Source organism: Ptychodera flava (assembly GCF_041260155.1).
Source record: "Ptychodera flava strain L36383 chromosome 23 unlocalized genomic scaffold, AS_Pfla_20210202 Scaffold_24__1_contigs__length_23054250_pilon, whole genome shotgun sequence".
NCBI lineage: Eukaryota > Metazoa > Hemichordata > Enteropneusta > Ptychoderidae > Ptychodera > Ptychodera flava.
In genome coordinates, this window is record NW_027248278.1 from 2,778,061 (window position 1) to 2,801,033 (window position 22,973).

Genomic DNA, 22,973 nt, shown 5'->3' on the forward strand with positions numbered 1-22,973 from the left:
GTATTTATACGTTTTCTTGACCGCGGACATCCGGTAACTTGCGGTTGTTCACGTCATTTTTGAGTCACACTGCCGTGAGAACAAAATATTGAAGTGTGGATTTTTCAACCTTTACACCAGTATTCAAAGTTTCAACATTATGTCAATGAAAACACTAAGTTCTGTCCTTTGTCACATAATTTCTGCAATATTCACTGTCCTGTATAGTCAAATCCCAATTCACCTCACTGGCGTGCGTGAAGTGAAAGTGACGTCACTCCGCGGTGTACGATGTTATGTCACAATACATCATGGTCCGTGATACACTGAAATTTGTCGCGAATTTGTCTTTAAGGAAGCCAATTCACACAAGTTTCTAACGCCAGTAAAGGTATTTTCTTGTTGGCAGCAATACACCACGAACATTTTCGCTATTCAGGAGTGCCTTACTCGCTCTATGTTCTAAAAAATTCTATGCGTATGCTTTTGACCATGCATGCCGCTACCTTCCTTTCTAAATTCACGGTTGACTTTCCTACACTGATCATAATCTTTCTTTCCATTTCATAGCTTTACTTGCGCATAGAATGTGTGTTGTAGGGGTGGTCCCCCCCATATTGATGGAGCAGCCAAAGTCAAAAAGGAAAGTTTGCCGTTTTTACTTAGTTTCACTCTCATTACGATCCTTCAGTGCAGACGACGACATGGCTGTCACTGCATGGAGTAATCTGTCGGCACACATTGCACGTAGTCCAACCCAAAACTTAGCAACAGTTTAGTCAAATAGTCATGGTAAACATATGGGTACTTTTGGTTTGTGAGCTATTTCGTTACAATTTTATTCATTACTGTTGTGTACTGTATGCGTTACAAATAGGATCTCCTGACGCATAAGGTTGGGGATGCACAGAGATAAAGCATTACGTCTCAAGTTGAATGCAGGACTGTGCACGCGGACAGACAAAGTCATTACGTCAAAGTGCAATTTTTGATTCGCAAGTTTGGCTAATTTTTGCCAAAATCTTCTCGCCAAACGCTACTTTTTTTCTCGCATTTGCGATTTGGCGAGCAGGCAGCGGAAACACTGAAAGAATTTTGTGAGAGCTGGACACTTTCTAGCTTTGCATGGTGTGAGAATTCATGTTGTCTTACTATCTATCTGTGAGAATTTCTCACAGGCAATCTGCAAGAAATACTATTCCTCTTATAACCCTGCATTAACTGTAATTTCTTGCTATAAATCTATAAGAATTTAATTCTCATCATCAGTCTAAACTTATTTCTCATAGTTCAATAGTGAGAAAAACTAATTCTCAAGGATTAAGTTTTAAAACCCACTTTATAATTATGCAAATGTAGTATCCACTTTTCATTACATTCTCACAATATCTTCCCACTGTGACTCGGCAAACTTGACTAAAAGACTGACCAATGTCTGTTGGAGTTAAGTTGATACTTGTCTTTAGGACCACCCATTACTAAATTTTGGTTGCTCACTCCCGCAACTTCTTGAATCTCTTATCTGCTGAAAAATACTTTTTAATCAAGTTCAAAATCTCCCACATTAATTCTGATATAAAGCAAATGTGAATGTTGCAAAGTTTTCAATTTACCATGGCAATGTTTGCTAATAAAATTGATGGTTTTTGCATATCCACATGCTCCATCTATATCACGGTAGATGATGGCATAAAATAGCCCTCTGGGCTTTCCACTTATTCATCCTCGATTTCAATGTGTGTGCATGGCACTGACAGTTTCATGTACTGCATCCTGATCATCAGCAGCTACTCTTGACACATTTGGCATGTCCTCCTGAATGTGACAATAAATGGTCCTAAGGTTGACACTCCTTAATGTTGAGTTCCCACTGTAGAGACAGAGAAGCAATGGAAAGTGGCCGGTTAAAAGTAGGAAAAAAACTGCCAATAATTTTCACAGTGCGTACAGTTTGAAATATGAAAACAGCAAGTTTATGTAATTTTTAGTTCATATTTGGTATTTATATAAATACCAAAAAGAGCTTATATGGTAAGTCGGTGGTGTCTGTATGTCTGTATGTATGTGGGTATGTATGTGCGGATGTATGTCCGTCACACACAAAAGCTCCCATTCAGCCTAAGCTACCATCTCAGTTTTTGGTGTACAGGTAGATGCAGGGGTTGAGATGTGACATTGTTCAAATGAACACGTCAGTGTCAAAAATGTGCAAATGAGGTAAGAAAAAGGGAAATTCTGCAAATGTTCAGTAGTGGTGGCATGCTAATGACTGAAACAGGATACTCCACTGACCTTGAGTCATTTCCTGTGATTGTTTATGAACTGTTACATATTAACAGACCTGCTCAAACTAAGGGACGGACCATTAGATCTTGGGAAGGGGGTGGTCACAATGAAATTGTGAACATTTTGTTTTTACAATTGTAAATTTCTAAAAAAAAAATTTTTTACAAATGAGAAAAGCTGTGCTAATTTTTTTTTCTGAGTAAATTTTCAGATTTATAATTTTTTTCAGTTCGACGGTGTCTGAGGATACAATGTACATCCATATCACTAGCGCAAATAAGATTGCATGCTATAGCTACAACATACATATGGCCTAGTGATATTGCTGATAGATTTTGCGAAATGTTGCAGATCATCTTTTGACAAGCTGAGAAGCTGTTTGCAAAAAATGTGGTGAAATTTCAATATTTGTGTTTTTAGGACAATTTTTCCCGTATTTTTAATCAAAACATCTATTTCTCTGTAGCAGCATGTCCAACTTTTGTCATTCTTGTTTTTCTGGTTTAAATATTTCTTGTTGTTTTTCTGGTTGTACTGTGCAGAAATCATTGTCATAAAATCAACATAGAATTTTCCTGCACTGAACAGATAGAAATGTTGATCTTTGGTACCCATACTGGTATGTACCAATTCTGATCAAATTTGAGCGACACTGTATAATTGCGGTGTTTTTATCAAGTCAGAGTAGGCTGCATACTCAGCATATTCAAGTCCAACTTTGCCATTACTTGGCATATATGCAAGTTAGAGTAAGCAGGTTTACTCAGCGTCTGTAAGTCTGAGTACTCAGAACTCAGAGTATGCTGTTTAATAGAGGCACTCTTACATACGTCAAACTGTGACTGTTTTTGCTGTATCAGTATTCCGTACATTGTTACCATTATACTATTGCTGCGTCAGTATTCCATACATTGCTACCATCATTGCTGTATCAGTATTCCATACATTGCTACCATTATACTATTGCTGTGTCAGTATTCCATACATTGCTACCATTATACTATTGCTGTGTCAGTATTCCATACATTGCTACCATTATACTATTGCTGTGTCAGTATTCCATACATTGCTACCATTATACTATTGCTGTATCAGTATTCCATACATTGCTACCATCATTGCTGTATCAGTATTCCATACATTGCTACCATCATTTCTGTATCAGTATTCCATACATTGCTACCATTGTAATATTGCTGTGTCAGTATTCCATACATTGCTACCATTATACTATTGCTGTGTCAGTATTCCATACATTGCTACCATTATGCTATTGCTGTGTCAGTATTCCATACATTGTTACCATTATGCTATTGCTGTGTCAGTATTCCATACATTGTTACCATTATACTATTGCTGTGTCAGTATTCCATACATTGCTACCATTATACTATTGCTGTGTCAGTATTCCATACATTTGCCACCATTATACTATTGCTGTGTCAGTATTCCATACATTAATTGCTACTATCATTGCTGTGTCAGTATTCCATACATTGCTACCATCATCGCTGTATCAGTATCCATACATTGCTACCATTATAATATTGCTGTGTCAGTATTCCATACATTGCTACCATTATACTATTGCTGTGTCAGTATTCCATACATTGTTACCATTATACTATTGCTGTGTCAGTATTCCATACATTTGCCACCATTATACTATTGCTGTGTCAGTATTCCATACATTAATTGCTACTATCATTGCTGTGTCAGTATTCCATACATTGCTACCATCATCGCTGTATCAGTATTCCATACATTGCTACCATTATACTATTGCTGTGTCAGTATTCCATACATTGCTACCATTGTAATATTGCTGTGTCAGTATTCCATACATTTGCCACCATTATAATATTGCTGTGTCAGTATTCCATACATTAATTGCTACTATCATTGCTGTGTCAGTATTCCATACATTGCTACCATCATCGCTGTATCAGTATTCCATACATTGCTACCATTATACTATTGCTGTGTCAGTATTCCATACATTGCTACTATTGCTGTATCAGTATTCCATACATTGCTACCATTATACAATTGCTGTGTCAGTATTCCATACATTGCTACCATTATACTATTGCTGTATCAGTATTCCATACATTGCTACCATTATACTATTGCTGTGTCAGTATTCCATACATTGCTACTATTGCTGTATCAGTATTCCATACATTGCTACCATTATAATATTGCTGTGTCAGTATTCCATACATTGCTACCATTATACTATTGCTGTATCAGTATTCCATACATTGCTACCATTATAATATTGCTGTATCAGTATTCCAGACATTGCTACCATTATAATATTGCTGTATCAGTATTCCATACATTGCCACCATTATAATATTGCTGTGTCAGTATTCCATACATTGCTACTATCATTGCTGTACCAGTATTCTGTACATTGCTGTGACATATTTATCATCAAGAAGACTTATATTATCTTGTACCTAGAGTACCTTCCGTGTAACTCTTAGTACGGAAAAGCACCCTCACATTTGTGTAATTATCTGCTGTATCACGCCTGGGCACACTTTGCACAAATATGAGCAATTTCAGAACAAGCTTCAGTCTGGTTACAAAGCCAGTTGCTATCAGCAAACTTTCCATTCGTAAACAAGGCCAGCCCGAAATTGAACCTATCTTCCTTCTGACCACCGTGGTATGGTTGACAGTGAAGTTAGGAAAATCATGTTATATTTCTCAGGGTTTTGTATTAAAGTCCAGTCTTAACTAAGCATGCAATTGATGTTTACATTTCTGAAAGATTTGATATTGCATGAACTGAAGATAAATCAGATTGAGTGCAGTGTAATCATGTGACAATTAAGCTAAGCCTAGCCATATTACATGCTGAGAGCTGGGTACCAGATTTGCATAAATTCAAGGCATGCAAATGATATTATAATGAGGGACAGCCTCTCTTTGAGATGCAGCCTTGAGAAGCATCATGGCAGTCCTGCAGACCGTAGGATACGGATCACGTGAAATTTCTTGCTCTATTAATCCGTAATCGTTCCTTTTCAAACAAACAAAACTCATGTATAAGCAATTTGAAGAGTAATGAACCACCAGGTTCCTTGTTTGTGCAGTTTTATAGCAATAAAGTAAGCGAAACGGACATTTATTTTCCCCGTAGCATTGTGGCCTGGTCCATAGCAACATCGTAAACATAGGGGGATACGCATCTTTAGATTGATTGGCTAAGAAACAAGGGTTAAAGGCTGTGAACCCCATTCAAACTCTGTATACATATTCATGATTGGTTTTCCCGCGTTCTGTATGAATTGGAACAGTGTAGGACTATGTTAATGCGAACGACGCACTTGTAACTATGCGATGACCTCACCCCAGTGTTCAGAAAACTCCACGTATTTGATACCCGGTGGTAAGATGTTTAATGCTTTCATGAAGTTTACTGTTTATTATCTCATGTATAAAGATTCTGTATACATTTCTTTTGAAATTGTTAGGGTTAATTGTCGATTAAAAGTGACGTGTAAACCCAGACGTTGTTTTGCCGTATAAATAACTACATCGTGCATGTGTGTCGGCGAAGCCACAGACACTGCACAGAACACGCCTGTTAGTGTTACTGTGCGTGGAGGGACATTACGTACAGATACCCACGTACCCTGTAACTGAAGTGGTACGTTCATGGTCAGTGTATACGTGCGTGTAAACTGGCAGCTACATCTAAGTATGAATAGGGAGTGGCGAAGTCAGATTTAGAGCAAAGTTTCGCCGGCGATTTTTCAGTAACTAGACCTTGAACACCAAAAATAATTGGTTACACAAAGTAATGCAGGTCTGATCATGGAGAAAATACCCAATTGGGGTCGTCAAAGACTTGTTAACGAAAACGACACAATTTTTAACGGGATCTTGCACTGACCTTGCACTGGCTGCGGTCAAAAGTAACCAGGGATTCACGAAAAACTACTCCACAAAAGTTGATTTTTTTTCCCTCCAGACAATGATAACACTTGTTAGGAACGCATAGAACGGACAACTTGAAAATCTATGGAGCGCTTTAAGGAAAATCTGTATTTTCCCACTACAGAGAAAACTGACTAACCGTCACTTGTGAGCGCTGGGTGTGTGCGTGTTGGTTTGAAGCAAAATCCTCATTATGCATGCAAATTAGGTACCCAGCTCTCAGCGTGATTAGGTCATTTACAGAGAACACCACATTAACCCGTCAAGCCATTAAGCAAAATGCCTAGTGAGACAGGGAGTCATTTGGCCAGATAACAAATAAATTGGCGATCACGGTACTTCACTGGTTGGGTACAGCAATTGCAAACACTAAAATCAGCGGGTAATCTCAGTCGATGTCAATTGTGAATTATTCTTCATTCGATTCAGTTTATTTTCTAAGATACACCATGAGAGAAATGGTTTGTACCACTGTGCGATGTTTATGCAGCCTGTAGTATCAGTATCAATTTTATGGCCAGAGTTGGGCTTCCTGCTGACTAGATAACAGTGAATTCCTCACAAACTTAGGAACATTATTTCTTTCAATTTTGCTGATGATCACATCTCACTGCTGGTGTTATGTAATTTATGATAGATTACAACACGCTGTTCTTCTTACACCAAGATTTAGGCCTCATCCCTTTGTTGGTTTACATTGCTCTAAAAGTGCTACAAGGAAATATGACATCATTATGTATACCAATGTGCAACTCTGTTTTCCAAAAAAATTACAAAATGCCAAAACTGTTTGATAATAGCTCATGTATTTCTATCTCCAAATCTTTGCAAAATATTTTTAACTACATATTTATCATCCATAAGGTATATGATCAAACCTTTATGTCCTGATACCGGTTTTGGAACCTTGGTTGTACTGCGTACAAACAACCCTTGCATGCTCAGGGCTTTCCACCATACAACCTCAGTCCACAACGGATGCAGTATTTTGCGGCCCGGGGCTGTGGGTTACATCAGGCCACAAAAAATTTCTCTTGGTTAATATATCTTTATTTGACTGTCAAATATCCATGAAACTCTGTTTTCTCGCATATAGTTTCCGAGGCATGTTTTTGCGCTCATAATTTATTATCATCCACCATGTCTTCATTTTAGTATAGGCTAAGGCTAATATAAGCCTACTTTCACTATGGGCCAAAATGATGCCTATTTGGGTAGTATTCCGCGAAGCATATTTCCTACCTGAGAGCGCTTCAGTCGGTTGCTATTGACGACAGTGAACATGTATCAATTTATTTTCAGTAGTATATCGATCGACATCTGCTCGCGTGCCGCTCGTGTAATCAGGTCATCTCATGAATATTTCCACATTTACCCATATATACCGTATATATATATATATATATATATATATATATATATATATATATATATATATATATATATATATATATATATATATATATATATACGTACAAGCCATACCATAAAAGTATCTGTTGGTTTCTTGTACTCAAAAAAAATAGACGACACTTTTGTATAAACTACAACAACTTGACAGGTATTTAGTCTGTACAACTTACGAGACGCTTACTGATTAAAATGCGTCCATTTAAGACCCTTCTTCTGTATATGTAAACGCTGTCAGATCGCCATTCTATTGAGGGCAGGAGTAAATTTCAGTGATTGGAATAAATACAATGCAAATAAAACAAGTTTCATCAAGAAATTCAAAAATCTAAAACCAAATGAATTTTGTTTATCAATCAGAGGATCACAGCGCCAATTTTCACTGTCATTGTTTCAGAATTGAGGAATTTGAACCGGCGAGAAGTTTGCAATCTGTGTGTACGTTAGACGCCATTGTTTTCTATGGGAACTCGAGGTTATTTGCCACATCGTAAAATGAAAAATAAATCTGAAAAAAACGTTGGTTTAACTTTGTCATATCGCCGTCATATTTTACAATATTTGAGATCACACATCTCATGAATGGTAACTAAAACTCTATGGTTCTATTTTTTTTGAGTTTATAAAAATCTCGTTCGCAACCTGCAGGCCGCATCCCACAAACATGGATGCGTTATTTTGTGGGCTGCGGGTTGCGGGTTGCAGGCTAAAAAAAATATTTCTCTTGGTTATTGTTGTTTGACTGTTAAACATCCATGAAACAGTTTTCTTGCATATTGTTTCCGAGACAATGTTTTTCGCTCTGATTTTAAAATCTGCAAGTTAATAGCGGGTTTCGTTGTAATTTATTAGCCCGCAACCCACAGCCTGCAAGCCACAGCCTGCGACCCGAAAATACCCACTTTGAGCCCACAAAGCCTGCTGGGCCATAAAGAATATTATTATCTATGAAGCCTGTTTGCTAAATGTAATATTGCAACTGTGTCATCAATAAAATGGTTTACCATTAAAGCTCTCTCAATCCATTATTTCAGCTGCAGCAATCATACACAAAGTCAACCATGAAAATCTCAAGCTTCAGTTGGTAAGTTTATTAGTCCCCACGGACAGAGTCTAGGGGGACTTATAGGTTTGGTCATGTCGGTGCGTCCGTGCGTCCATGTGTGTGTGCATCCGTCTGTGTGTGTGTGTCCGTCTGTTCACGCAGATATCTCAGAGATGCCTGGAGCGATTTCATTCAAACTTGGTACAAGTATTACTTCTTATGTCATACAGATGCACGTCGATTTGTTTTGTGATACGATCCAATATGGCTGCCAGGCGGCCATTTTATTATGATTTTTTCATGTATAGAGCCATTACTCAGGCATGTTTCAACCGATTTTATTCAAAGTTGGTACAAGGACATTGACCAATGACATAGAGACGCACGTCAATTTGGTTTGTGATACGATCCAATATGGCTGCCGTGCGGCCATTTTGTGACAATTTTTTCATGTACAGAGCCAGAACTCAGGCATATCTCCACCGATTTTATTCAAACTTGGTACAAGGGCATAAACCTATGTCATACATATGCACTTCAATTTGTTTTGTGATACAAGCCAATATGGCTGCCATGCGGCCATTTTGTTATGATTTTTACATGTACAGAGCCATAACTCAGGCATGTTTCAACTGATTTTATTCAAACTGGGTACAAGGACATTGACCTATGTCATACATATGCACTTCAATTTGTTTTGTGATACGATCCAATATGGCTGTCATGCGGCCATTTTGTTATGATTTTTACATGTACAGAGCCATAACTCAGGCATGTTTCAACTGATTTTATTCAAACTGGGTACAAGGACATTGACCTATGTCATACATATGCATGTCAATTTGTTTTGTGATACAATCCAATATGGCCACCAGGCAGCCATTTTATTACGATTTTTTCATGTACAGAGCCATTACTCAAGCATGTTTCAACCCATTTTATTCAAAGTTGGTACAAGGACATTGATGTATGTCATAGCTATGCACATCAATTTGTTTTGTGATAAGGTCCAATATGGCCGCCGTGCGGCCATTTTGTTACGAATTTTTCATGTACAGAGCCAGAACTCGGGCATATCTCAACCGATTTTATTCAAAGTTGGTACAAGGACATTGACCTATGTCATACACATGCACATTGATTTGTTTTGTGATACGGTCCAATATGGCCGCCATGTGGCCATTTTGTTATGTTTTTTTCATGTCCGGAACCATAACTCAGACATGTATCAAGTGAATTAATTCAAAAGTATTTTTATCACAGACCTAATGAAGAGGACTCTATTCTCTCTGAGGACCTGTAATCAAAGTACCCATTAACAAGTGGGGACTGTGTCATCAACGATGACTTGATTATTAATTCTTAGTATAACAGGGTTTTACAGTGATTTTATTTTCTGGGAGTCCCTGGGATGCAAGATGTTTGAACAAGGGGGTCCCATCTACAAATCTGGGAGTCCTCAGATATAAGGGAGGGGGGTATCAAAAGACAATTTTGTAACTGCCTTAATTCCCTTAAAACAATGTACTTGCATTTGGGTTACGGCCTTTCAACTTAGCGCCCAGTCAATTCAAACGACCCGTCATGACAGCGGCGCCGTCAGTGCCAAGTCCGTATACCGGTACTTTGTGGATATTTTCATCGCAGATTCCCTTTCTAATCAAATAGTCAATCAGTGCAGTTTCAACTCCAGCAGCGGTACAGTCCGTGATATGTTCATTACCTAGAAACGAAACCATCGCTTCACCATTTTCTATGTACCTTACGTAGATGGCGAATTGTGAATTGTGATATCGCATGTCTCGTCCAACATTATACCAATGTAGTCACTCGCACTGATGCTATCCATCAGAGACTTGGAAATTACGCGTTCGATGCACTCCTCAAATTCCATGACTATTTGAGGCCGTTTATAGTAGTCAATATTCAAACCATTCAGGTTTTGGGCATGCATTAAATCTGTAAACACGTCGTTTGGGAGATCGCGTTTTGCTATGAGGTAAACGGTACACAACTGGGCGACATACGACTTCATACTATCGCTCTGACCTCGGGACTTCAAGTCATCTGCGGCTTTACAAGCAGAGGCAAAGTTAGACTTCAATGACAGAATCTGAATGCTCTGAACATGATTTCTTGAATCTTGGTGCCGAGGAAGGGTAGAGTTCTGAAAATTAGAACATCCATCCGTAAAAGGGTTCTTTGAATTAGCTTTCATACATACGTCGCACGTCATTACATTTCCATCTTCGAAATAACGCAACCATTTAAACTTGTCTAGCCAACTTTTTTGGAATGTACGGCCCTTCTTTGGCAAATTCGGTAGGGTTCCATCAGTTTTATCCGAATCGCCTGGCGTCGCTGCTTTCTCCGATACCGTATCTGAATTATGAAGCCGGCCTCTGCTGGTACCAGCACTACCGCCTAAGAATTTTCTGAGATCGGACTGACGTGGTTGTTTTGCAACCGCAATGATTAAAACATGCCTGATTCTTTGTTATGGACAATTGTCCAATCAAAGGGTGGTTTTCACAGCGAAAGCAGTCCCAATATCAGAACGCGTTCATGATACATGTGATAAGCATTGACCGTTGGTGATGTATGTTACAAGGTATCCGATTGGTAATTTGAAACAGCAGCCGAAATCTATCATGCGTCAAAGTACCGTGATTTTACATATAAGGAAGTTGCATTTTGAACAGACCAATGATCTTTGCAAATGTTTGGACATTCCATTTCATGGAGGGACGGCCAGTGACTGTACGGATGTGCATGTGTGCGTATATTTTCTGCGTCCCATGGGACGCAACATTTATTTTTTTAGCGTACGGGTCGAGGTTTTATGCGTCAGAGACGCAATATCTTGCGTCATGTAAAACCCTGAGTATAATGAACCAGAATTCCAACAGACTATTGTGATGTGGCTATGCATAGCTATTTCTTTGCATATGCCGTCTGCCGTGTGCTGTATACTGTATGCCATGGATATGGAGATATCTCAGAAACACTTCCGTAACTTCTTTGAAATTTGATGAGATTGTCACATGGGCAAATATTTCAATCGGGCTTTTTTGGATTGAATCATTGTAAAGTCACTTTTTAAGCTCTTTTGTGACAAACAGCATTTGCAACTTTTCCTTAAAACAACTGATTTGATTACTGTGATATTTACAATTGGTGTTGTTAAGTTGAAGTGTGGTCAGAAATGCTCATATGTGGTGATGCAGGCCTTGTATTGCTTTCAAAGAATACTTTTTTATCCATTTTTGCAAGCTCCTGTTTGCCATACGGTACATATGTGGCAACTTGGAGGTTATATGGTTGAAAAAAGTCTGTATTTGATATGTCTGTCTGTCAGTTAGTACTGGTATGTATGTATGTATGGATGGATGGATGGATGGATGTCCATCCATATCAAAAACTCCTGAACTGCTGCACATATTAAGTTGACGTTTGGTGTAGTGATTCCATATGTGGTGTAGATGTGCCATTGTTACAATGAACTTGTAATAGTCTCATAGATATGCAAATGAGGTAGAAAAAAGGAGAAAATGGTCAAAAATCAAAAACTCAGGAACTACTCATTTGATCATTGTCATATTTGATTTCAAGATACTATAGGCCACACTTATTTAACCATTTTTTACATGAGAAAGAAAGGTGAAGTCAGCAATTTCTTTAAAATAAAATTTATTACAAAAATTAAACTAATCACTAATATATAAGTCAGGGATAGAGTACAAACTAAAAGTTACAGGTTACTTATCTCAGCTGGGACGACACAAAGCTCAATATTATGGTCAGACACTGAGACAAAGTGAACAGTCCCTTGGCTTGCTTGTGGGCTTGAGGTTGCACAAGGTCCACAGAATAAAGGTGAAGGTCTTAAAAAGTCTTGATATATATACTGCTGAAGTTTTCAAAGTCTCTTAGTCATCCCCATCTTCCCATGCCATGTTCCTTTGTTAACGTAGTAGCTGATGGCATGGTTAAGTTTCATGTGCAGTAACACATTTCTACCAATCCTTTACCAGAACTTTCACTGCACTAGAGATTCCTTTCATCTGGCTTCTCTGATTCTCCATTGATCCTCAAATCCAGAAGGGTTCTCTGTTTTGACATTTTCCATAAATCAAACTTCAAAATGACGACAAACAGAATGAAAACAATGCCATTTGACTGACATAAACGAGTACGGTAGTACCAATGAAACATGAGAGGCTGGAACTTGGATGGGTCGCTAGCCACCACATAATGTTTTGTTGATAACTTGAGAACTGTTGCACCTGTTAGTATGATCATATTTTTGGATGGATTTTTACTTTTTCATTTCTTGTTTGCATTAAACTATACATTTGTTCTTGCAAAAAAAACCCAATTGTAAATCTCCTATAAAACTGCTCACAAGAGAGCCTTATTCAAATCGTCACCAAATTGCTAATTGTACTTGTGTTTTTGAAGCAATGTCTTCTATTTTTGGTAAAAATCTACTCTGAAATCACTGGAAACACATTCTACATAAAAGTAATTTTGGAATTCCATATTCCTAACAAAGATTATTTGTATAGATCTAATAGTTTGAGTGAATATGGGTTTAATAGGGGTTTACAAATGTGACATTAGATAAGAAAAACACGCAGATTTTTCAGCAAATATGTAAAACTGATTATTATAATTTTTTGAAATCTGCTATGTACAGCCTATTGTTTAGTGTATGCCATTTTTTGGTAAAAAATTATGAATTCTTACTATCAATGGTAGCGAGACAGTGTCCTTTACACTACTTTTATAAATTGTATAAGATTATGAGCCAGGCTGCACAATTCAGTATCATGTATCATCTACTTCTATAAACTGAAGCTGCCATTTCTTTCAAACAAAAATATTTACAAAATTGACCAAAGTTAGAATTAATTAAGTTTAATATTTGCCTTGCAAATTGAGTGATATATCTGTGAATTTTCTCTTGACAGGATCTATATCATGCCCAATTGATGGCTGGTAATCTCACTGGTTTGATAAGGGAATATCTACCTATCATTGGTATGTAATATAATACTTCTGCCATCAAGAACAATAGATTTTTGCATTGGTTGAGAAAATGTATGGAAAAGATTGTCCTTAATATTGATTATAACATGCCACATGCTAATTCCGTGTCGCGATTCATAAGAATACATCACATGATGAGAAAATTGATACGTCTAGTCCCCACTGATTCAACAAAAGTGACGTCAGAGGGTATTTTTTTTGAAAAGCTATTTCCCTAGGGAAATGGTTTTGACCAAATTTGGAAAAGTGCCCGGACAGGTGACCGCAGTGTCAGGGCAGGTGACTAGAATGTGATGTGTGCCCGGGATGAGTGACGATCCGCTCTCTAAAACAGGTAGATTTTCCCATTCCAACATCGTAGGAACTTGAACAGCTCATCGACGAAAAGTTTCAAGTGCAACCAAGGATATCGATGTTGCTAGGTATGCTTAAAATATTTGTGCAAGAAAGTGGCACCATACTGTAACCTCTGTGGAAATATCGCCAAGTAAAATTGTCACAATGAATTGTTGCAGTGCATGAGATCAAAACACATTAAAAACTATAACATAATACAACATGAGCATGTAGTGTGTTATAAAACACCTATAGCCTGGTCTTTATGCGTGCTATAGCACCTACCCATATTTATTACCCCTCGTAGCCGTGTGTTACCAGAAACACATTGCTATACCCCTCAGCCTACGTCCTAGAGGAATAGCGATGTGTTACTGGTAACACACAACCCCTCAGGGTAATAAACAGGTGCTATATATCCCTCATGACCAGGTAATAGGTGTCTACTATCTTACGAATGGCTATGAAATTAATGAAAACAATCATACAGTTAAAAATCTTTAATGTATGTGTCAGACCCCTGTGGACAAGGCTGAATTTCAGGTAGAAAAACACATGTCTTGTGAGAATGGTTATGGAGCGGGAGCTTTATAGACAAATAGTTGACAGGAGAGCCTGATTACACTCTACTTTATCTATAAATGGAAGATAAGAAATGCTGGTCAACTGGCTACCAAATGTGTACCAAATATGTTTTTTTGACAAAAATTCAGCTAAAAAAATAAATGATAAAGTTCACCTCGCTTTAAGTCGTAAAACTGAAGGCAAAACATACAAAGCTGCAGATTTGTTGAATCCTGCTATACCGTACTGTCAGATTTGCTAAGATTTGATGATAGCTTTTACAAAATCGAAATTTGCACAATTCTCCTCCATATCTAGAAAAAAGAAAGATCTATTTGCCATGATCAAACAATTAGGGTTACCAAAGTGGTTTATATCACTCTTGGCAGCTGACTCTGAAAGAGCTTCATAGCAAGACTTACGCTGATAAAGAGCTCTCAGCAATTGACTTGGCTATAAAGACAAGGTTACTGCATTCTAACCCTACCACTTGTCCTTGGTAATTTGATTGTAGAGTACATGAATTGTGCTTGGTAATTTGATTGTAGAGTACATGAATTGTCCAAGTTGGTAATTTGATTGTAGAGTACATGAATTGTGCTTGGTAATTTGATTGTAGAGTACATGAATTGTCCTTGGTAATTTGATTGTAGAGTACATGAATTGTCCTTGGTAATTTGATTGTAGAGTACATGAATTGTCCTTGGTAATTTGATTGTAGAGTACAGGAATTGTCCTTGGTAATTTGATTGTAGAGTACAGGAATTGTGTTTGGTAATTTGATTGTAGAGTACATGAATTGTCCTTGGTAATTTGATTGTAGAGTACATGAATTGTCCGTGGTAATTTGATTGTAGAGTACATGAATTGTCCTTGGTAATTTGATTGTAGAGTACATGAATTGTGCTTGGTAATTTGATTGTAGAGTACATGAATTGTCCTTGGTAATTTGATTGTAGAGTACATGAATTGTGCTTGGTAATTTGATTGTAGAGTACATGAATTGTCCTTGGTAATTTGATTGTAGAGTACATGAATTGTCCTTGGTAATTTGATTGTAGAGTACATGAATTGTGCTTGGTAATTTGATTGTAGAGTACATGAATTGTGCTTGGTAATTTGATTGTAGAGTACATGAATTGTGCTTGGTAATTTGATTGTAGAGTACATGAATTGTGCTTGGTAATTTGATTGTAGAGTACATGAATTGTCCTTGGTAATTTGATTGTAGAGTACATGATTGCCTTGGTAATTTGATTGTAGAGTACATGAATTCACTTTTCTTAGGAGTCAAAACAACTTCCCCTGCCCAATTATACGTATTCCTTTATCTACTAAGCTATATTGGCCATTAGGTCGCTTGTTCATAATATTTGATAGCTGGTATCACACAGTTGGTGCTCATGTCGGCTACATAGACCATCTGCCCCAAACTTGCTGCTTCATTGCCACCAACCACAGAGGTATTCACTGAGAATGTGAAATGTGCTCATTTGCAGACTTGTATTTGGAAGAATGCACTAGAATTAGTTCCCCCAAGTTTTGACCTTTCAAACTACGGGTGGAATAAGGATGAAAGGAAAAATTACTCTTTCCAACAACAGTATCTGCTAATGTTCCACTACGTTCCCCTGAGCATTTCAAAGCTGATCAGGTGTTCATGTGCAAGTACAGGTCCATGCAAATCATCGGATGTGGATGTACTCGTGCAAAATTAGCATGCACAATATTTTGTTCCTGCCATGCAACAATTGTATGTTGTAACGAACAAACTAGATTGGCAATGGATGAGGATGACGATATAGAGTAGAACCAACTGGCTGGCCAATGCTCACAATTTTTAAATTAAGGTAGTGACTCAGGTTCGTTGACACATATTTTCAATCAAAAGTTTCACATGAAAAACGGGGTCTCATACCCAACATGTGGCACATTTTCTGTTAGGTCTATATTTGAAGAAGGTAAAAATTTTGTTTAGTTGTCAAAACATGCATTCGTTTGTTTGTTTAAGTCAAAAACGTGTGAATTTGAGTTTTTTCACTTGAAAAAGTATAAGTAAGAATTGGCAGCACCCCAAAGTGATCTGTTAACGGCACTATACAGCTGGATATACTGGGGGGAAAACCGTGTTTTGGATTTTTGAAATTCGCTTTTGTTTCTGCACAGTGAGCCTTGGAAGTGTGAACTGTCGGATTTTTGCATAAATTATCGTCTGTTGTTCACGTTTGTCAAGTTATCGTCACTTCAGGGGGGTTTATCAAAAATCTAAAACACGGTTTTTCAGGTCTAATCATGAAGTGTTAGCATGCGAAGAACTGGGAAATCCGCCCACGCGTCGCCGACTTACACTCATTTGAAGGTGTGCATACATAGCAACAATCGGAACTGAGAAAATCAACGATTTGTGTAAACGTCCCATTTTTCACACAAAATGGCCGAAAAAGTCAGATTTTTGTGCATTTAAAAACAATTCATTCGATCTGGGTCTAGGTTAAATATTGGGCATCAGATTGGAGAATTTCTGACAAGTCCTGAACACTAATTCGCCTAAAAATGATGAAAATTGTGCGTAGAAACGTGAGGCTGGTCAGCGTAAGCGGTGGGTACTATTTACACGATAAACACTAGAAAGATAATTCAGGGCATAATCTGTTTGTCAAATACGTATCTTGCTTATAATCATATTAACTGTACACTGTTTGGTAACGGTTAGAGTCTGGTTACAAGACTAGAAAAGTTTTAAAAAATACAGCCGGAATGGTTTACACTACAGGTCTGCGTTCCGCCGACGACGCGCACTCGCTTGCTCGCAAGCGCTCGACTTCCGGTCTCATAGCCCGTAATTTATGCAAGTATTAAGTGTGAAATGCTTGTCAAGTTCATTTTAGCGCTTTTTTTATGCCTATGGTACAGGACGTCACTTGCTTGCTTGCTTTCGAATATGAGAAAACCAACTATCGATGCTCTAAAAAATTCTGTAGTTGAGAAGTTCAAGGAATGCGAGTAAGTCGCACTTGTTTTTGTAGTTTTCACCGTGATCTGCTGCAGTCTTTTTGCTCATCATCAGGGATGATACCGGGTTTTTCGTGCGCTATTTCGCTTTCGACTGTGACATGTACTATTATGGTCCCGCGTATGAAACCAAAATCAACTTCAGTTACACATAAAAGCGATTCTTCATGACTTAAAATAAACGACTGAGGCGATACTGATTGTAAAATTGAAACTTCGATATGTCACGACACAGATAGAAACAGATCGGCACCGATCGTGAAGCGACGTTTCGCGTACATTTCTGTGCTCTAGACCGACATAACAGTGTCGAATCGACAATTTACAAACTAAGTCCGAAATATGGGCTGCTGTTTTAGAACCATATTTTCCAGTGAAGATTAATAGAGTCTCCTGGGGCGGCAGTGTAATCTACAGAACTGTACGTGCGCGTGTGTATGGAGCCCGGGTATGGAGCTATAGTTATGCATTCTCAACATCACGCGTGCAACCATGTTACCATAGTACCAACAAACGTTTCAATGGCAGTTGTAGTATGAGCCAAGGTCAGAAAGTTTCAAAGGCTCGCATCTATCAGCTTTTAATTTTGCTTCTTTGGCCCCCGTTTACGTTTTCTACACCGCTTATACTGCCGGCAGTTGCCAGCCATGTTGGAATAGAGTCTTTATGATGACATGCGCGCATGCGCAACATAGTGAGTAAAAATTTACATAATCTCCTTCAAGGTATAACGATAACGCTGACAGTAATCCGGACCGTTAAAACAAAAAGAAATAATAACTCCCGCAGTGGTTAGAAGGCCGTGTTTTCACTAAAATCTCAGACATTTCCTAGTATAATGTTACCTCACAGTTGTCTCTAATAGAAAGATCATATTTCAGGAGTTCAGAATATGAAATAATCACAAAATTGCTAAAATTGACCAACAAACCTGAGTCACTACCTTAAGCCTACTCATGTGGTTATATAAGATAATATAAGAACAATCTAAAGCTTCTATCGATATGCTAATTACTGCTGTCCCTTACACAACTGATTAAATCTCTAATACATTCCAAACTTGACTAATTGAATTCAAGGTCGTGAAGGACAGTGACCTTTAGAATGTTCTAGATTAATTAAACTCAGGTCATGAGTGTGGGGGAAAATGATCTACATAACGATATACCGGTACAGGGGTCATCTACTATCCCTGACTCAACAGCAAACTTCCATGAACTTTGACCTAGTGGCAGACAGCCCCAGGCGCTAGGCTTCAACGTCACTGCCACTTATCAGTCTTCCTCAACAATAGCCTGCCACTGCCATACCAGCTAGTGAAAGTAAATCAAGACAATGGATCTCATATCAACTTTTTAACCAGTTCTGTTTCTATTTCTCAACAAAGATTTTTGACTTACACTTCCCTTTAAAGATTGTTAGAAGGCCAGAAAACAATGTTGATCTTCTATCAAAAGTTGCAAACACTCTTTGCAAGATGTATGCAATAGCTTTTGATTATCCACGTTTCAATCAGAAACACTACTGTGACAGTGTTAATTTAATTTGCACAAGGAAAGGAAAAAAATTTTTTTGAGAAACGAGCAAGTTTATGTTTAATTTTCCTGTGTCTGATCATGAATCCTGAACTGCACCCGTGTATAGGTCGATATGGACAAACACAAACAAACAAAACACTATCGTTCTCATTAAAATAACTTCCCTACACAGTGTTCGCGGTGACTTTTTTCTCATTGCGTATGGCATACGCATTAGTCTGCTAAAATTGCGTATTGGCTGGATTTGAGTGCGTAATTTCACTTCCGCACTCGATTGATGAAAAAACTGACTGCAAAATACAATGTGCCGTTGAATAAACCTACACTACATATTCGGATTTTACAATGTAACATTATTTTAATGAAAACAGTTTAACGAATAACTTGAACAATCTTGAAACGTAACGGCGAAGGGTATACATGCGACCGTCAAAACACATCGGGCAACCCAAAAGTTAGAGTTATGGCAGCTTATCCAGACACTTCTGCAGTGTTCAAAATTTATTGGGATTCCGACGAGCTCTAACGATGAATCATTTTTTTCACGGACTCGTAGAGCAAAGTTGAAAGAAAACAAATTTGTCTGCTTAGACGCCATGCTGCATATGTGCTTGATCAAAATTTGGGAACAGCGAGACGCGATGATCGTGCACGGTTGGCATTTATATAATTTCTCGCAAAATTTCTGTCAATCACACTTTGTGTCATAAGTTTCAGAAACTATCGCTCGCCTGAAAATTAGCAACGTAATTCATAGGCACAGCTGACAAGATAACATGCCTAACGTGATAACGTATGAACTACGATGCCGATTTTTCAGACAACGCCCAGAGAATCAGAAACTTTCCACACAAAATGAGTGATTGACAGAAATGTGTTGCAACAAATTTCGTCTGGTTGTCGCCTAAGCTCAGTCGTGGGGAGTGCTTTCGGTGTTATCCTTTGCGTATAGAAAACGCATAACAATGAAAAAAATGCGTAGAGTCAATTTCAATGCGTAAATACGCACAATTTTTGCGTAAACGCGAACTCTGCTACACCTATCCTAAACGAAACAAACACTATTGTAACATTAACAATTGAATAGTAATGTGGGGATCCTATTTCACACATATCAGAAATGAAACAAACACCAATGCAACGCAAACTTTTGGGCAGTAAGGTGGGGACATCCATTTTTCTAACTTTGCCATTACGACGGTTGTTGTTGGACACGGTTTTGAATTTGGCTCACAACAGTCTGATTTTGTTGTGACATGCTCCGCGGTTCTCTTGATTTCCTTCCTCCCTGGCAGCGATGACTTCATGAACTTCAAGTTGCCTATCTCTTGACCAAGGACATAAAATAAGCTTTTTTACATCCATGCCTCCGACTGTCCATCATACGGATGACGTTTTCATCTCTCCACATGGAAATGAGTACACTGTAGTTTGATTTAATCGTACTACGATGTAGTCATTTCCATTAGTTTTCCTGTGACCAATTGCTGCCACGATTGCCCGAACTTCTTGCTCGAACACCGTCCATTGTGGTAATGACCGTAAGCCCGAAGACAGGATATAGTCTGGCGCTTAGTTCGGTGCTCTGGTCACACGTGTAAATAAGCCATTGTTTAGTACGGAGCACCAAATCTGGACCAGCCCTTCCACACCGAATTAATTTAGTTCTTTGTTAGTTCGGTGTTGTCTGGTCACACGTCCAACTGACACAGGTTTAAATTTAATCCACTGTCAGCTCCGGAGTAAACATGCACATGTAAACCCCATATGTGCATGTGTACAACAGATAATGAAAAAGATTACATTAAATGTTTGTTTACAGGACACATACAGATAGCTCAAGTACCTGACAGAGGTGAACCAGATAGTGCTGGTGAAATCAATTTTAAGTACATCCTGGATTTATTAGAAAGTCTTGGTTATGATGGCTTCATTGGATGTGAATACAAACCAACTACAGGTAACAACTATAGATTTAAACTTCAATTGGCAAGAATTCTGTTGTGTATAAGAATCAACCAGATTGTTATGGCTGTGCAATCTGCAAGATTTCCTCTTGAAAACAGTACAATCAGAAGATGTAGAACATTAAGATTTTGTAAGAATATTGAAATGAGAATTATACAGTGATTCCAATACTCCCAAGACAACAACTACAGAACACACCTGGTGTATTATCAGTCTAGATTGAATGATCAAGATATACCATAGCAACGATAACATATATCTTAGTTTGAATAAATTGTTGGTTTAAGTTATATTCCACCTTGTTTAATAGTCAATGATAGAAATACCAACAGTGTCTTTAGTTATTACACTTGGAAGATATCCAAACACTTGTCATTCATTGATCATTTTGGCATTGCAATGTAGGACAGAGATTTGTACATTTTGTTATGTGACAAAAAACGAACAATGGTGAACTCAGCAGTTTTTGTATAAAACGAAATTTATTACAAAAAATGAAACTAATTGCTAAGTCAGAGATATGATACAAACTGTAAAAGTGTGTACAGACTACTTATCTCAGCTGGGATGGCAAAGCTCCAGTCTCAGAGTTGAACACGCTGTGTTTCCTCTGCCACTCTCAAATTCGTAAAATTACTAATTTTTTAGATGATTTACTAATTTTTTTCATTGTTGATTCGTAAATATACATATGCAAGGAAGCAGCTACCTGATTGAGAGCTGAAGGCCCCAAACCTCAAAATAGTTCAGTCTAAGCACATGTTTTACTTAATTTGAATTTTATTGAATGATATTCTGTATTCGAACGGTTTACTTATGAATTTCAAAATTTACTAAAAGTTTCAATACCCAATTCGTAAATTTACTAAAAAATTTCAGAAGCCAGAGGAAACACAGAACAGTCAGTTGGATGAATGAACAGTCCCTTTGGCTTGCAGGCTTGAAGTTACACAAAGTCAACAGTATAAATCCAGCGTGGCAGTGAAGGTCTTGAAAAGTCTTGAAGTTAATACTGCTGGAGTTTCCAAAGACTTGAAGTAACACGCAAGAGACACGATCCCAAAAGTCCAACTGCAAGCCTGCTGTCCCAGTATTTATATACATGTGGTTATATAAGAGCATATAAAGTACAATCTAGAACTTTTATTGACATGCTAATTAGTGTTCTAAAATTATCTCTCTTACACAACTAATTAAATTTCCAGAACATTCCAAACATGACTAATTGAATTCAAGGTTGTGAGGTTGTTAAGGGCAGTGACCTTGAGAATGTTCTAGACTAATTAAACTCAGGACATGATGAGTGTGGGGGAAAATGATTTACATAACAATTTTGATAGCAGGGAGACTGATAATCGCCAGTGTGATTGAAGCATTTGATATGTAACATATTTCATAAAATATGAATCAAATAACACTTTGTTCTTCCTTATTACATTTCAGAGAAAACTGAAGACAGTCTGGGTTGGTTGAAGAATTTACAAAGTAAAAATTAAATTTTCCAAAAGGACAGTAACATCTAATGAAGGTGATGATGATGATGAATTCTGTACCTCTGATTCTCTAATGCAGTTTTAATATTTTTAATCATGCATGCAACATCACACATAAATACTACAATCTGGTATGGAATGCCTCTCAAACCACAGTCTCAATGTCTGAGTTAGAATTGCATCTGATCGTGCCATAATTCATTTATCACAAAAATTATTAGATCTGATCATTTCAGTAAATTACTTCTCATTAGACAAAGTGTAATTGTTATTACTCCCTGCTGACAAAGTCTTCAGGGAGTCATAGATTGAGTGGTGTGCATCCACACCACACCA

At 37.8% G+C, this 22,973-nt stretch overlaps 1 protein-coding gene across 2 annotated transcripts in view; it reads left to right on the top strand.

The window, feature by feature from the left end:
- LOC139124777 (putative hydroxypyruvate isomerase) overlaps positions 1-22,973 on the top strand; it is a 315,395-nt gene that overhangs the window by 284,684 nt on the left and 7,738 nt on the right. For both annotated transcript variants that reach the window (XM_070690890.1, XM_070690889.1), the window contains exons 5-8: positions 8,664-8,713; positions 13,648-13,717; positions 20,999-21,136; positions 22,588-22,672. In XM_070690890.1, coding sequence (XP_070546991.1) covers positions 8,664-8,713; positions 13,648-13,717; positions 20,999-21,136; positions 22,588-22,640 — 311 coding nt within the window. In that variant the 3' untranslated portion in view covers positions 22,641-22,672. The remainder of the gene's footprint in view (positions 1-8,663; positions 8,714-13,647; positions 13,718-20,998; positions 21,137-22,587; positions 22,673-22,973) is intronic.